Source organism: Macaca fascicularis, chromosome 3, assembly GCF_037993035.2.
Source record: "Macaca fascicularis isolate 582-1 chromosome 3, T2T-MFA8v1.1".
Classification (NCBI taxonomy): domain Eukaryota; kingdom Metazoa; phylum Chordata; class Mammalia; order Primates; family Cercopithecidae; genus Macaca; species Macaca fascicularis.
Window position 1 is genome coordinate 183,173,975 of NC_088377.1, and position 17,336 is coordinate 183,191,310.

Consider the following 17,336-nt stretch of genomic DNA (forward strand, 5'->3'; position numbering starts at 1 on the left):
ATAAAATGTTATTATGTTAAGACACTGAGCTTTAGAGATTGTTTATAAGTTAGCATCAGTATATTTTTACAGGGGAAAAATAACTTGTTTCCACTGTTCCAAATACCCATTTCCCATACCAAGGTAGATAAAAAACCTTGTTGTCAGAGGCTTGCTTGGTGAGCTTGAAATAGAACAAAGCCCTGAGAGTTAGTTTATTTAACTGCAATTCAACTTAAGCAAGAATGTTTGCTTTAGCGTAGAATACTGGAAAAAAGTTGATGATGCAAGTAAGGTGAGAGCGGCATTTAAATGGTCATTTTTGAAACGTGGGGTACCATCTAACTACCTGTTCATCTTTTGATTTAGGAGAAAAGAGGAGCATGAGAACCCAGAGGAAATTGTACCTATTCAGAAGTGTGGAGTGAGGATAGGAGTGCCCAGATTCAAAGGCATCATGAAGTGTCATGACAAGATAGAAAAGACTTTGAGCTGGCCAAGAAGGAATTGGACAAAATTATGAGTGAGGTAGGTGTTAGTTAAGTTCCAGGCACACATATGGTTTGCCATCTCGTCAACATCTCCATGTGAATGCCTAATCAGTGTTAACAGAAAAACTTTTGACAAATTAAATTTAACAGAGTTTATTTGAGCAAAGAATGATTCATGAGTTGGGCAGCACTCAGAACTAGAAGAGGTTTGGAGACTGCCCTGCAAAGTGGGTAGTGAGTACTTATAGACAGAAAATGGAAGTGAAGTACAGAAATAGCTTGATTGGTTACAGCTAGGTGTTTGCATTATTTGGACATGGTCTGATCAGTTGGCTGCCCATGATTAAAGCTTAGCTGCTTGTATTGGCTAAGATTGGGCTATCTGTTACAAAATATATACTCCTAAATTAGGTTTTCAGTTTGTTTACTTACTGAGTTAGCTTGCAGTTTGCTACATAGTGAGTCAAAGTAGAGAAACAGCCTCAGGCAAATGGCCTCCTGCTTATTTAATTTAATACAGGCCTTCCAAATCTAGCAAGTCCAAAACTTCCTCCCAAAGCCCCTCCCATCTCAATAAACATTTATTCTATTTTTCCAATTTCTTGGGCCAGAAAACATAAAGCTTGTCTTAACTCATCTCTTTTTCTCATGCTCCACGTTAAGTCCATTAGCAAATTCTGTATGCCTTACCTTCAAAATATGTCCAGAAATCAGCTACCTCTACCATCAGGCTGTGCCACTTTGTTCCAAGTGACAAACTTATCTTCCCTATGGTGGTGCAAAGGTCTCCTAATTGCCCTCCCTGCTTCCAGCCTTGCTTCCCTACTATCTATTTGCAGTCACAACATTTTTATTTTAAAATGGAAATCAGATTACATTAATCAAACTCTCCAAATGATTGCCATCTTACCAAAAATGAAATCCCAAGTTCTTATTGTGGTCTCCATGATCTGTGCTCCTGCTTCATGAGAAGAGGAACTTAGTCTGTTTTGTTCTGTTTTGTTTACTGCTGTGTTCCCAGCAAGAATGTTGTCTGGCACACATTAGGTATTTACTAAGTATTTATTGAATGATGGATGTAGAGATAGAGACTAGGAGGGAAAAAAAAAAAGGAAAGAATATTTGAGACCATAGTCACAAGCATACATGGCATGGATTTAATGACCTTTGGTGGTGATAGCTCAAATGCTACAACATGAGAATGTCACCACTGTATAAGGAAGATCTTGGAACACACTCAGTTTCCTATTTTTTATGAAAAATATGAGGCTTTCTCCAATGGAAATGAGGAAGACAGTTAATTCCACAAGCATCTTGGATTCTTGACTTTTTATCTAAAGTTTTTTTTTATTTTTATTTTTTGGAGACAGGGTCTTACTCTGTGGCCCAGGCTGAAGTGCAGTCGCGTGATCTCAGCTCACTGCAACCTCTGCCTCCTGGTTTCAAGCAATTCTCATGTCTCAGCCTCCTGAGTAGCTTGGACTACAGGCACACACCACCACACCTGGCTAATTTTTTGTATTTTTAGTAGAGACGGGGTTTCACCGTATTGGCCAGGCTGGTCTCAAACTCCTGACCTCGGGTGATCCACCAGCCTTGGCCTCCCAAAGTGCTGGGATTATAGGCATGAGTCACCATGCCTGGCCTTATAGAAAGTATTTTAAATCCTCATTTATAACATCATTCATAAATTCTTTTAATTTAGAAAGTTCTACTAAAAAGTGGAAGACATGTACCACTATGTAGCTTAATGTGCATATGTCAAGGGCATTGTATATTCAGATACTGTATTTCCTTTGATAGATGCAAACTTGCAGGTGGATTTTAATGAATAAGCATAACCAAAAATATGGAACATCGCTGTAAATCTGTTCTATTGGATTTGAGGAGTCCCCCTGAGCTCATTTCCTCATTGTCTCTTGTTTTCCTTGACACACCATCCCTGTGGGTAGTGATTCAGGTCTCACCTCTGCTTTATGTCATCCTTCAGGTTCTAGCTTAAATGTCTCTTCTCAGAGAAACCATCCTTGACCACCATCTAAAGTAGGCAGCCTCTACCTGGTAATTCTCCTTCATAGAGTCCTTTTGTTTTCCTTTGTGGCACTTATCAGTGATCTGTAATCACATATTGATCTCTTGCCATTTATTCATTGTTGCCTATCTTCCCAGAGTGTGAGCCCCTTGAGGTCAAGACCATGTCTATTTTTGCCATAATGGGATGCCTAGTGCTTGACTTAAGTGGATACTCCATAGAAGACACTGCATAGGTATTCAGTGGATACAAGAGTGAAACAGTGAATGAAGGAAGGTGGGCCTGGGCCAAGGAGCTGGGTGGCCAAGGTCAAGTTTAGACCATCAGCCCTACTCAGGACAAACGTCCTGACTCCTGCTTGGAGGCTTCCTCCCAGTCCTGCTCTGTGCTTCCCACAGCTGTTGATCATCTTACTGACAGGCAGACTCAGCCAAGAAAGTAGAAAGAGGAAAAGAAAAATGAGGCACAGGAGGGTAGAATGGAAAATCTCAGCTCTTTTAGCAGCCGCTCTTCCTTATTTCTTGCTAGAGTATTGGCATCTGTAAAAGCCTTGGCTGTCCTCCCCAACCTCCCCACTCAATCACAAACCGCAGCACCTAGAAAAAAATAAAGGCAAAAATCAATGTGCTAAATCTCAGTTGGGCTCAGTAGCAACTCCCTGCAGCTTCCCTCTTCATGCCATGGAACTGAGCTCTCCAGCCCTCTCTCTGAACTTGACTCCAGGGTTGGGGAACTTACATGCTAAAATATGCCCTCTCCCATTCGGCAACCCATTCCCAACCTGGTGAAGACCAAGGAGGAAGCTTCTGAGATTCTCCCCCTTGCCTTCCATTCGCAGCTCAGATTATCTGTCCAATGACTTCATCTATCCTCTCCTGCTGTCCACTCTTTGCTCCCTTTCTTCTCAGCCCTCACTCAGTCTCTGCCCTACTTACCCAGCCAGTGTGGCCTCTAAAGTTTTCCATTCAAAATTTCCCTCTTTACCTTCTCTTTTAGATGTGTAGAAAGTGAAAGGGAAAAGGAGATTGTTATCTGGGTACAGAGGGTTGAGTTGGGAAGAGAATCGTATTTTGATTATTAAAATATTAAAATGATACAGTTTCATTTCCACGTCACCACCACCGCCCACCCCTCCCTGCCCCCACCTTTTTTTTTTTTTTTTTTGAGACAGAGTCTCACTGCATTGCCCAGGCTGGAGTACAGTGGCATGATCTTGGCTCACCGCAACCTCCGCCTCCCTGGTTCAAACAATTCTCATGCCTCAGCCTCCCAAGTAGTTGGGATTACAGGTGTGCGCCACCACACCCAGCTGATTTTTTGTATTTTTAGTAGAGGGGGTTTTGTAATCTTGCCCAGGTTGGTCTTGAACTCCTGGCCTCAAGCAGTCCACCTGCCTTGGCCTCCCAAAGTGCTGCAATTACAGATGTGAGCCACCCCACCTGGCCCATTTTTCCCTTAACTCATATTCTTTTCAGCTCTTCCCCTCCAAGTCTGAGCCAAGGAGTCTACTGCCCCAGGGAAGGAGAAGGTGAGAGCCATGGAGAACTAAGAGGCAACCAAGCACCTTTTGGTGTCAAATCTCACTTACTTGACCACTTAATCAGGAGCTTTCTCTTGAAAGCTAGGCTTTGTGGGAAAAGAGCAGGAATTTCTAAATTTTAGAACTCTTCCTTTAATGCATTGAAAGCCCTGCCTGGCTGGCTAGATGGATAAATTTTAGGAAAGGACGACGGTCCATGTCAGAGAGAAGACCCATCTCATTGGGTGCTAGAAAGAAGCATATGAGGGATACAAAGAGACAGAGCAGGGACAAGAGATCACATAGGTTCACATTCCTAGGGACAGACACTCAGGTAAGTGTGTGTGTGCACGTGCACGCTCATGTGTGAGGGCACATGCATGCCCGCAGGTGAAGAGCAGGGGAGAGAAGTAGGGAACCTGCAAATGTTAAAGTGAAAGGTGGGCTTGTGTCACACATACCTGGGCATGCCTTAGAGGAAGCTCCCAGCTCCCAACTCCCAACTAAAGTCCCACTTCTTCAGGGTGACAAGAAGCAGTCATAAAGGCATCCGCTGAGGAAGTGGCTGGATGAGGGAGCCTGGGGCAGCACTCCCAGCTCTCCACTGCTGGCTCAGGAGAGCAGAGGACTCAGATGATCTTACCAGGCCCAGAGAGGATGCTGAGAGGGCTGGGGACCCACAGAGGTTTGTGGTCAGGAAAAAGGGACTGTTAAGGGTGCAGACTTTGAGACCAGGGCCAATGGCTGGGCCCTGCCACACTTCTCAGTCCTTTTTGCAGATAATCCTTTATTCCTTTATATCCTTTATTCTTCTTGGTATCTAAACTCTGGACTTCCTAACTTCCTCTCTTAGTGATATAATCCAATGTCACAGCTTTAAACGCGTGCATGTCTCTAGTCCTAGCTCTTCCTTGAACACCAGATTGTTAAAGGCAGTTCCTTCCTCACCATTTCCACTTACAAAATAAAAGTATCGGCTGGGCATGGTGGCTCATGCCTGTAATCCCAGCAGTTTGGGAAGCCAAGGTGGGTGGATCACCTGAGGTCAGGAGTTCGAGACCAGCCTGACCAACATGGTGAAACTCCCTCTCTACTAAAAATGCAAAAATTAGCCAGATGTAGTGGTGTGCACCTGTAGTCTCAGCTACTCAGGAGGCTGAGGCAGGAGAATTGCTTGAACCTGGGAAGCAGAGGTTGCAGTGAGCCAAGATCATGCCACTGCACTCCAGCCTGGGCAACAGAATGAGACTCCGTCTCAAAAAAATAAAATAAATAAATAAGTAAATAAAAGTATCCAAAACTGAGCTGGGTGTGGTGGCCCACGCCTGTAATCCCAGCACTTTGGAAGGCTGAGGCTGATGAATCCCCTGAGGTCAGGAGTTCGAGACCAGCTTGGCTAACGTGGTGAAAACCCATCTCTATTAAAAGTAAAAAAAGTAGCCGGGCTTGTTGGCACATGCCTGTAGTCCCAGCTACTTGGGAGGCTGAGGCAAGAGAATTGCTTGAACCTGGGAGGCGGAGGTTGTAGTGAGCCGAGATCGCACCACTGCATTCCAACCTGGGCAACAGAGTGAGGCTCCGTCTTGAAAATATATATATATATATCTCCAAAACTGAACTCCTTGACCTCTTCTGTCCCTAGAAAACTGCCCCCTCTCAGTCTTCCCTTTTTCCATATGGAAACACCAGTCTTCTAGTTGCTCAACGAAATCCCGCAAAACATGTGTGGTCCCTTTTTCTCCCCTGCCATTAGTAAACCTTGCCTACCCTGGCCTGTGCCCTTGTCATCTACCCCAGGATTTTGCAGTTGCCTCCTAACTCACCTTTCTTCTCCTACCCTTGCTCTCTACAGTCTATTCTCCACACAGCAGCTATAGTGAGACCTCTAAAATCTACCTGGTGCAGAATCTTCCACTGTCTTCTCATCTCATTTAGAGTAAAAGCAAAACTCCTTCCCATGGTCCTCCAGGCCCACCACAGTCTGTCTGCCCACTGCCTCTCCTGTTCACCTGCTCCAGTCTAGCCAGCTGGACCTCCTTGCTCTTCCTCTGACATCACACATGCTCTTGCCTGAGGCCTTTTGCACTTGATAGTCTCTATGCCTGGAAGGCCCTTCCCCATATTCAGACCTTCAGTGTCTTCGGGAGTTAGCTTCAGATGGCTTTGTATTAATGGGGACTTCCCTGCCCACACTACCTGGATAATGATGGTCTCACCCTGCACGCCCTATTTCCCTCAGCCTGCCTCTCCACCCCCTGTATTGCTCATCTCCCTGACACATTGCAAGTTATTTGTCTATTTATTATCCACTGCACATCCAGAAGAATTTAAGATCCATGAAGCCAGAGGGTGAGGACTTTGTTTTGTTCACTGCTATATATTCAGCACCCAGAACACACCTGGTACATAGCAGGGGTTCAATCCATATTGTGAGTGAGATGATTGAACAAAGGTTCCGGGTCCCCCATCTCTGCCACCACCAACTCCTGAAGACTCTCTACCTTCCCATGCACTATCCTGAAAAGGAACCAGCTGTGGAGGAAATCTGAACAACTTAACTTGAAACCAGAAAGAGCCTGAGTGATCTAGAAGCAAGACTACCTGTGGCCAAATAAGCTATGAAACCATACGCTGAGCAAGTATTACTTTTCTTTCTCTTAGTAGTTACCCAGTGGGTTGGAGGCTGCTGATGAAGAGCAGATCAGTTATGAGAAATTAAAAAGCTACATTTTCTTGGCACATCTGAGTGAACGGTGGCAACAAACATATTTCTGTACATGTGAATCTGTGTGGCTCCTTGCATGAGTCCAAGGAGCACATGTGATCACCTGCCTTTGTGTGCAATATGACAGAGGATGCATGAGACCAAATCTCTGCCTTCAAAATGCCAGCTAGCTGGGGTGCTATGATACATATTGTAGAGTTGGAGACATCCTCACGACAGCAAGTGGCCAGATTCAATTATACAACCACAAAACCACAAAATCTTTTGACAAGTTGTCCTGGTATGAAAATGTTAGGAAGAATGCATGCTCCTCCAAACTGGGTTGTAGGAGGGGCAGTGGAGTGGACATGGCAGTGTCAGGTCTCTATTACCTGACTGAGTGGGCCAGGCTTAGAGCTGGGTGTCAGAACAGTCATGTCTAGACAGCCCCCTAACAAACAAAAGGAGATGTAACTTCTCAGAACTCACTTGTTTCCATCCTTTGGAAACCATTTCTCAGAACAACTGCTCCAAGAAAGACTTGAGAAACCATCCTGTGGATTGAAAAGGATCAAGAAACCACTGGTTGCTATACTCAAAGGGAAAGAAGGGTCCATCTGAAGTCTTGCTGGCAAGGAATCCATGTCCTGATTTGCATACACGGAGTGTGTAGGGATCTCAGCCAACGAGAGCTTTATTTCTGCTACCTAGCGTTTGTGAGAGGAATGTCTAGATGTGACTATTCTGACACATTGCCACTGTTACCTGTCTTCTTCTACAGTGAGGGCACTGCTCTTCAACCAACAAATGTGGATTGCACACCAAGCCCGTCCCTATTCTCCGTGGCAGGACACTGCCTTCATTCAGGGAGTCACTGTTTTAAATCTGAGCTACCCTTAATGCTTTCACATGGATGTGTGAACTGCACAGGCCAAACCTCTCCCACAAATCCCTGCTGACGGCAGCAGTACTATGTGATTCCTGTAGTATTGATCTGTGACTGACTCACAGACTATCCCAAACCTAGCCATTTAAAACAGAAAGTATCAATTACCTCACAGTTCCTATGGGTTAAGAATCTGAGTTGGTTTAGCTGGTGCTTCTGGCTCAAGGTCTCTGGCCAGGGCTGCAGTCTTATCTGAAAGCTCAAAGGGAGAAGAGCTGATTCACAACCCACTCATGTGGCTGTTTGCAGGCCTCCAAAGATCTGCTTCCAAACTTATTCATGTGGTCTACCTCCATGACACGACAGCTGGAATCTTCAGAAAGAGTAATCAGAAAGAGAGCAAGAGGCTGGTCTTGGTGGCTCATGCCTGTAATCCCAGCACTTTGGGAGGCCAAGGCAGGCAGATCACTTGAGGCCAGGAATTCGAGACCAGCCTGACCAACATGGCCAAAGCCCATCTCTACTAAAAATACAAAAAAAAAAAAAAATCAGCAGGATATGGTGGTATAGCCCTGTAGTCCCAGTTACTTGGGAGGCTGAGGCACAAGAATCACTTGAACCCAGGAGGTGGGGGTTGCAGTGAGCTGAGATCACGCCACTGCACTCCATTCATGCTGGGTGACAGAGTAAGACTCCATCTTAAAAAAAAAAAAAAAGAGAGAGAGAGAGAGCAACAGAAAGTAATCAAGATGTAAGCCAGAGGCATTTTATAACCTAATATCTTGGAAGTGACATACCATCACTGAAGCCAGTCAAAAAGTCCAGTCCACAATCAAGGGAAGGGATTACATAAGGGTGTGAATACTAGGAGGTGGGGTTCACTGGGGCCATTGTAGAGGCTGCCTACCACAATTCCTTAATCCCAAATTTCCTTCCTGCTACCACATGGATGCTGCTTCCTGAGCCACAGCTGATTGGACCAAGAGCAGGCTTCTGACTCAGGCACATCCATCCCGGAAGCTGGCCAGGTGTGTCTTGGTATGAGAGCTAAGTCCAATAGAGGTGAAGATAATAAAGTCCAACCAATTACCTTCTCTCTCTATGTTCAATTTGATCTGAAGGTACAGCAAGTGGGAACAGTGTCACTGAACCCTATCAACAGCAGAGCATGAGAATGTGAATTCCTGTTGCTGGGGAGGCAATGAAATGATATGGGCCTTGAGATGTCTATGAATCCTGACCCACCATGGGTGCCAGTCTTCAAGAGGGTAAGCTGTGCTACCTTTTCACCCTTTGAAACCTGCTTGTTCTGCCCTTCACACATTCCCACAAGTTATTACTGCCTGGCTGAGAGATTTCCTGTTTTACTTATTTTCCCATAAAGAAACCATCTCTTAGCACTCATGCCTTAAGGAGGACTATGCCCTGCCATCAGGGGAGTCTAAGACCATGTGGTGACATCAGGTGGTATACCACAAACATGGTCAGGTCAATAAATGCATGGGTGCTCACAGCAATAAAAGATCTATTAATCAACAGGTATTTTTAAAAATAGCCACCATTTATTAAAGGTACTTATCTCAGTGCTTTGCCTGAGTTATTTTATTTAATGCTCACAATAACCCTATGACCTCTGTCTTATTATCTCTGTTTTACCAATAAAAACAGAGCCTTGGCCAAGTTCAAATAGCTAAGGAGCAGAGTCAAGATATGGGTCTAAGTTTTTCTCATTCTAGAGCCCATTACATTAAGCCACCTTTCCAGAAACTTCCATTTCCAGATGTGTCTCCATCCTCAGGTGTGACCTTAGATATGTGTGCGATAAATAATTTCGCATTGCCTAAAGAGAGGCCTGGACTTTGTGCTCAGCTCTTAAGAGGCAATCTCTAAGCCCTTGGAATGTCCTGCCTGATAAAAGTTTTCCTGAGGGCTTTGGGCCACACCAGAAAGTCTAACATTGTGATGTATGGTGGGGTCTTTGAGTCATGTGGTATCAGCTTAACTTCTAGAGCGGCTGGGGACTTAGGCCAACCACATGGGCAGTGACCGTGTCTATGTGATGAAGCCCAACACAGACTCTGGACACCAAGGCGTGGGAAACTTCCCTGGTTGGCAGTATTCCGTGTGTATTGTCACACATCATTACTGAGAAAGTAATACTGGGTATGTCTCCTTGGGAGAACACAACTGGAAGCTCTGTGTGTTTGGAACTTTCCTGGATTCTACCCCATGCATTTCTTCCCTTAGCTGTTTTTATTCTGTTTTCTTTCACTGTAATAAACCATAACTCTGAGTAGAACAGCTTTCAGCAAAGCTATGAGTCCTTCTAGTAAATATCAAACCTGAAAGTGGTTTGGAGAACCGCTGAACTTGCAGTTAATGTCAGAGTCAGGGCAATTTTGTGATCTGTTCCCTCACTTTGTAATGTGTCTCTTAGGCTCTCAGCCTGGGTTTCCTCATCCATGACACTGGACAAGGTGATAACAATTGCTTTACTTATGTGGAGCCAGAGACAGTGTGGATAACAAGCTCTGGGAGTGGTGTGGTGCGCATCCGGAGAAACCATATGTGGCAGCCCCGGTTATCTTGGAAGTGGTTGTTAAGGAATAAATCTTTTTTTTTTTTTTTTCTGAGATGGAGTCTGGCTCTGTTGCCCAGGCTGGAGTGCAGTGGCGAGATCTCTGCTCACTGCAAGCCCCACCCCCCGGGTTCACGCTATTCTCCTACCTCATCAGCCTCCTGAGTAGCTGGGACTACAGGCGCCCACCACCACACCCAGCTAATTTTTTTTTTTTTTTTGTATTTTTTTTGTATTTTTAGTAGAGACAGGGTTTCACCATGTTAGCCAGGATGGTCTCAATCTCCTGACCTTGTGATCCGCCCGCCTCGGCCTCCCAAAGTGTTGGGATTACAGGCGTGAGCCACTGGGACTGAATCTTTTTGACATGTATTGAGCATCCGCTCTGGAGAGCCACAGATAAGACATGACCCTTGTCCTCAAGGGCTTATCTTGTAGGGATGAGACCAATAGGAAAGAAACATTTGATGAGAAACAGTGCCACAACCATGTTTTTAAAAAAAATCTTATTGGAGCATTACAAAGATACAAAAAGTACACACATTTGCTTGTATGGCTCGATGAATGCTCATGAAGTGAACACGTGTGTCATGTAACCACCCAGGTCAAAAAGCAGAACATGCCCCAGAAGCGTCCCAAAGCCCTCACTCTCTTCCTAATCACTTTTCTTCTTCCTCCCCACATGAGGCCACTACCTTGACTTCCAGCAGCAGGCTTGCGTGTTTTTAAACTTTATGTAAGCGGAGTACTACCATATGTATTCTTTTTGTGTCTGGCTTCTTGCTTAACGTTATGTTTGTGAGATCCATTCAAGCTGGAGCTTGAAGCTGTGACTCATTTATTTCACTGCTGTAAAGAATTATGTTTTATGAACATACCACAATATACAATATATAAAAATCTACTCTACCCCTGATGTACATTTGGGCTTTTTCTACCTTTTGGCCAACAAAGATTATACTGTGCTAAGCAACCTTAGAGGTAGGTGTCTTTGGAAGCACATATGTGTGCATTTCTGTTGGCTATCATGGCAGGTGAAGTAATGATCCCTCAAAGATGCCTGTGTCCTCATCCCGAGAACCTGTGAATATGCTACATTTCATGGCAGAGGGAATGAAGGTAGAAGATGGAAGTAAATTTGTTAATAGCCAGCCTTAAAGTAGGAAGATTATTCTGGATTATCTAGGCAGACCCAGGGTAGCACAAGCATCCTTAAATGTGGAAGAGGGAGACAGAAGAGGACGTCACAGTGGCGTAATGTGAGAACTCTCCTTTGCTAGCTTTGGGACCATCAGACAAGCACTGTGCCTGGGCCTCTAGGAGCTGAAATGGTTAAGGAAATGGATTCTTTCATAGGGTTTCCAGAAGGAACACACCTTTGCTGACACCTTGATTTTAAGTCAGGAGATCCATTTCCCACTTCTGAGCTGCAGAACTGTAGGATAATAAACTGGTATTCTTTTAAGCCACTAAGTTTGTGGTCATCTGTTATGGCAGTGATCGAAAATTAATACAACTGTATTCTTATAAGTAGAATAACTGAATATGTACATGTTCATCTCTTATGGAGATTGTCACGCAGTTTTCGATTGTGGTTGTATCAATTATACTCCCACCAGGAATGTAGGAGTGTTCCCATTGCTCCACACCCTCATCAATGCTTGGTGTCATCAGTCTTTTTAATTGTAGCCATTCTGTTATGATATCTCATTTCTATTTCAATATGTGTTCCTCTAATTATGAAGACAGTGGGGTAACTTTTCATATGATTATTGAACATTTGGGTTTCCTTTATCGTGAAGTGCTGATCAAATCTCTCACCATGTGTGATATTGGGATAGAAGAAGATATATTTGGCCTTCATCCCCAGTTGCTGCCACAGAGTTCCTGAAACTTTTATAATTTCCTTTGGTAAAATGTTTAATTAACTGATCTTCTTTGATATCTTTTATTCTCGTAAGGAGCATCTTTTCTTCTAATATTTGGTCTTTAACCCCGGTTCCTGACACAGAGATCCTAAATTCCTTGAAATGTTCTAGGTGACAGTAGTGTCTTTTGTCAAATGAGATGACTGTTGGTGGGCCCCTGGATGGGGGCTGCTCACCAGAAATGTATGATACTGCTGTGGTTAGATGCTTGGAACTTTCAGCCCTACCCCCTATCCTCCAGGAGGGGAAGAGGGCCTGGAGATGGACTTAATAATTGGTTATGCCTATGTGATGAAACCTCCATAAAAATCCCTGACATATGGGGTTCAGAGAGCTTCTGGGTTGGTGAATACATCCACATGCTGGGAGGGCGGTGTACCCAAACCGTAATGGGACAGCAGCCCCTGCACGCAGGACCCTTCTCCACCTCACCCTGTACACCTCTTCATCTTGCTGCTCCTCTGTCTCCTTTATTATATGGTAAACCAGCAAACATCAGTGTTTCCCTGAGTTCTGTGAGCAGTTTTAGCAAATTGTCAAACCTGAGGGGAGTTGTGAGAACCTCTGATGTGTAGCCAAGTCAGACAGAAGTATGGGTAACCTGGGGACCCACCTGTGATTGGCGTCTGAGTGGAGGGCAGTCTCGTGGCCTGATCCCTCAATGTGGGGGATCTGCACCAACTCCAGGTAGGCAGTATCAGAATTGCTTGGTATGGGAAACCCACACATTTGGTGTCAGAAGTATTGACTACAGATGGAAAAACAGCTTTTTCTTAGTACCATGCTATACCTGTTTGCTGTTGTGATAAAAGAGGAATAGACTTTAGAAGATATCTCTCTATTTATTCATAAAGCCATTCTGTATTCTCAAGTAACAAAATTAGGATTTTCTTTAATATTTTATGAGATTTTTTTCTTTTCTTACTTGTCTTTAAAATAGTATTGCAAACAGGAGCAGATTCTTCATCTGGCTATCACAGCATGGCTATTTTAGTGGGCTACAACATAAACCCACACACATACACACACACATACACTCACACAGAGTTGCAAACATATATGGGACAGTGGAAAGAAATATGAAACAGCTCTTAAAGCCACTAATAAATATTTTAAAACAGTAGTCTTAAACACTAACAGACCATTAGGGTATTATTTATAGATTAATAATCTCTGCATGAGACTATTTCATTCAGAGGCTCTGTGATGAGTGTATTTGGGCTGGCCTGGGTATTGAATGATGAGATTGATATATTTATTATTTTCTTTCCAGCTGATATAACTTCTAAAATAAATCATTCATATAGTTGGTGACTCATACAATCCATTTCAGTATGCTCTGCTACATGTTAGGAGATTTTTATTTAATTTAAGCATTTTCATTATTGTAGATTTTTATTGTTCACTGTTTACTTTTAAGTCTTGGGCACTTGCTATAATAAGGTTACTTGTCAGAGACTGCAGATAAAGAACAGCAATTCAACAATTAAAAGGCAACCAAGAATGCAATCTGTCGAGTAGCAAAAAAAAAAAAAAAAAAAAAAAAATCAGATCTGAAACTGCATGAAGATGGGCTGAAGGCCAAAACTATTATGCAAAATATGATTATTTCCAGTGGTAAACCAATATGTTTTGGGCTCCTGTGTTACATAGGGGATTTTGTAAGAGAATCAGAGCATCAGCATTTGGTAGGACACAATTCTTAGACTATCTCTTCACAGAATTCCCTTTTTAATACTTTCAGGATTTATTATACCAGGCCCTAATCCTTTCCTCTTCCTCTTTTCCTCTTTGTTTCTTCCCTTTACCAGTCCTCTGTTTTTTTTTTTTTTTTTTTCTTTTTTTCTTGAGATTGAGTCTTGCTCTATCGCCCAGGCTGGAGTGTAGTGATACAATCTTGGCTCACTGCAACCTCCACCTCCCAGATTCAAGCGATTCTCCTGCCTCACCCTCCTGAGTAGCTGGGACTACAGGTGTGCACCACCATACCTGGCTATTTTTTTTTTTTTTTTTTGTATTTTTAGTAGGGACGGGGTTTCACCATGTTGGCCAAGCTGGTCTCAAATTCCTGACCTCATGATCCACTTGCCTCGGCCTCCCAAAGTGCTGGGATTACAGGTGTGAGCCACCACGCCTGGCCTACAATTCCTCTATGTGTCTTTCCATGCTCAGAAAAAGTAAGTCTTGAAGGCAAGGACCTAGTCTTCTTTGCATATCTTTCTAAGTATGTTTGGAAATTGTCTGTTCAGCTCTGCTTCCCTCAGCCTAGTTCAAGCCACAGTTTCTCACATTGCCTCCTGTGGACTCCTGGTCATTCTACAGCTGTCCTGACTCTCGCCCCATCCCTCTTCAACCCCATCTTAGAAAGCCTCCACCCAGCAGCCAGACTGATCTTACGCAAATTTGATGGAATCATTCCTGTACTTAAAATGGCTTCTCATTACTCCAAACTCTTCCACATCTCCTGAAGGTCTTACCTGGTCAGCCTCCAGCCTGCCTCACCTGCCTCTTCTAGAATATTTCTCCTTCTTGCTTTGAGTTCTACCTTTCAGATCCTAGAACATACTGTGCTCCTTTCCACCTCAGGGCCTTTGCACATACTACTCCCCCGAGTCACGAAGGCCTTCTATGTGATACCAGTCCGTTGGGTCTCAACTTAAGCATCACTTCCCCAGACCAGCCCTCCAATAATCCCAGCCTCGGTCGAGTTGTGTTAAAGTTTGTTCTCAGAGCAAATAACCCTTATTTGTCCTTTCCAGTACTTACCACAGTGAAATTTTAGCTGTATAATTCATTCATTCCTTCAACTTTCTTGAGCACTTAATATGTGCCCAACACCAAATATATACTGATGAACAAGACAGACCTGTCCCCAAAGAGCTTATAGTCTGGGCAGGATGGAGCATGGGGGGATGGGGGGGAGCGGCTGATACTAATACATAGATATATATTGCAAATTATAGTAAGTACTTAAAGGAAAGAACAGAGTGCCATGAGAGACAAATGCAGGAGCCCCTACTATAGACTAAGGAGTTAGGAAAGCTCTCTCCATGGAGATGAGTTTTAAGTTAAGACCCAAGGCAGAGAAGGAGCCAGCCATGGAAATGCCTTCACGTGAGCTGTTCCCTCTCCTGGGACAGGGAATTGGGTGGGAGAGAGTTTGGCATGTTTGGAAAGAAGGAAAGAAGCCAGGATGATTGGAATGCAGTAAGTGACAGGGAGAGTAACCCATGGCAAAGTTGGAGAGTAGGCAGGGGTTAGATTGATTACACAGGGGCTTGTGGCTATGGGAAGGATTTAGGAGACTATTGTAAGGACATTGGGAAGATTTTTTAAAGATTTTAAGCAGGGTAGCTATGAGGCAACTCTCTGAAGTGGAGAATAGACCGTTGGAGGCAAATGTGAAGGCGGGGATTGCAATTGGGCTATTTCCAAAAACTTCCAGGAGGAGGGAAGTGTAATCCCTTGGACTAGCATGGTGGTGATGGAAATAGGGGATAAACTGGTTAGGGAGGCAAATCTAGAACTTAGCTTTGAACATACTGGTTTGAGATGTGTGTGAGACACTCAACTAGATGTGTTCAGCAGCCAGTTATAGAAGCTGGAGTGAAAGATGGGGTGTTGGCTAGAGATCCAATAGAATCTCATCTAACCTCAGGATTAATTTGTAAAGTCAGCATGTGAGGCCAAAGCATTAACAATTAAAAATCATCCTTCAAAAACCCTTAGAGCTGTGGACCCAAGTCTTTGGAAGCTCAAAAGCCAGGAGTTAACTTGTTTTTCTCTCCGATGTGTGGCCACAACTCCTCTCATCTCCCCTCCTCTCCAACAGTATCTTCTCCAATAAAGTCTGGTTTGTAGAAATGGAAATATGGAAAAAGTAGGGTCACTGTTCATCTAATGAAGCTTTACTGTCTTACTTGGGAGTCATCAACAAACAGATGGTTTTTAAATTACGGAGATGGGTAAGTTCACTTAGGGCAAGAGATGAGGGCTCTGCTAGTTTTCCAGGGCCATCATAACAAAGTAGCAAACCCCAGGGACTTAAAACAACAGAAGTTCATTTTCTCACCATTCTGGAGGCCGGAAGTCAGGAATCAAGGTGTCTGCAAGGCCAGGCTCCCTCTGAAACCTGCACAGGAGAATCCTTGGGCCCATCAAGCGTCTGGTGTTTGCTGGCAGTGCTTGGCATCCCTCGGCTGATTGATGCGTCATCCCATTTCCACCTCTGTGGTCACCAGGCATCCTCCCCTTGTGCGTCTGTGTCTCCACATGGTATTATTCTCTTGCCCATGTGTCTTTCTCCCTGCCTCTTAAAAAGACACCAGTCAGATCAGATTAAGAGCTCACCTTGCTCCCCATATGACCTCATCTTAAATAATTGTAGCTGCAGAGACCCTATTTCCAAATAAACAAGGCACTGGGGGGTTAGGACTTCAATGTGTCTTTGTGGGGAACACACCTCAATGCGTAACAAGGGTGCAGGGCTCTATCTCAGCAATAGCAATGGTAGAAGTCTGGTGGGCTGGGCAAGGTGAAAGAAATAGCAGCTCATCTGAGCTGTCGTTTTCATCTGCGCTGTGCTCCCCATTAGAATGTCTGCCTTCCCCCTCAGAATGTAGTAGACTCCATGGAAACAGAGGCTGCATCTCTCCTGTTCCCCACTGTTCCTCAAAACTGCGGGTAACAAATGTGAAAATAAGTTACCTTTGATAGGCTAGGTGCAGTGGCTCACACCTGTAATCATAGCACTTTGGGAAGCTGAGGCAGGTGGATCACTTGAGGTCAGGAGTTTGAGACCAGCCTGGCCAACATGGTGAAACCCGGTCTCTACTAAAAATACAAAAATTAGCCAGGTGCCTGTAATCCCAGCTACTCAGGATCCTGAGGCAGGAGAATCACTTGAACCTGCGAGGCAGAGATTGCAGTGAGCTGAGATCATGCCACTGAACTCCAGCCTGGGCAACAGAACAAGACTCCATCTAATAATTAATTAATTAATTAATTAATTAAAAGTTACCTTTGCCATGACTTTCTAAACCACAGTCTATTTCTCATAGGAAAAGCTCCGCTTTCCCCAGACATTTCACCACTAATCTCTTCACCTTCTAGATTGATCTTCCCCTTTCAGACCACATCTCTACTTACTTAAGTTTCATCTACCTTCCTGAGGCTGGCGAGAACATACTGCAGTAGAGACAGCCATCACATAAGAATCA

At 44.1% G+C, this 17,336-nt stretch overlaps 1 protein-coding gene across 3 annotated transcripts in view; it reads left to right on the forward strand.

Moving 5' to 3' along the window:
- The first annotated feature begins 348 nt into the window (after positions 1 to 348).
- Positions 349 to 17,336, forward strand: part of AGK (acylglycerol kinase) — a 140,770-nt gene continuing 123,782 nt past the window's right edge. For all 3 annotated transcript variants that reach the window (XR_012432938.1, XR_012432939.1, XM_045388232.3), the window contains exons 1-2: positions 349 to 507; positions 8,733 to 8,879. Coding sequence is in view for 1 of the 3 variants with exons in the window: in XM_045388232.3 (XP_045244167.2) it covers positions 8,858 to 8,879 (22 nt within the window). In the remaining 2 variants the exon portion in view is untranslated. The remainder of the gene's footprint in view (positions 508 to 8,732; positions 8,880 to 17,336) is intronic.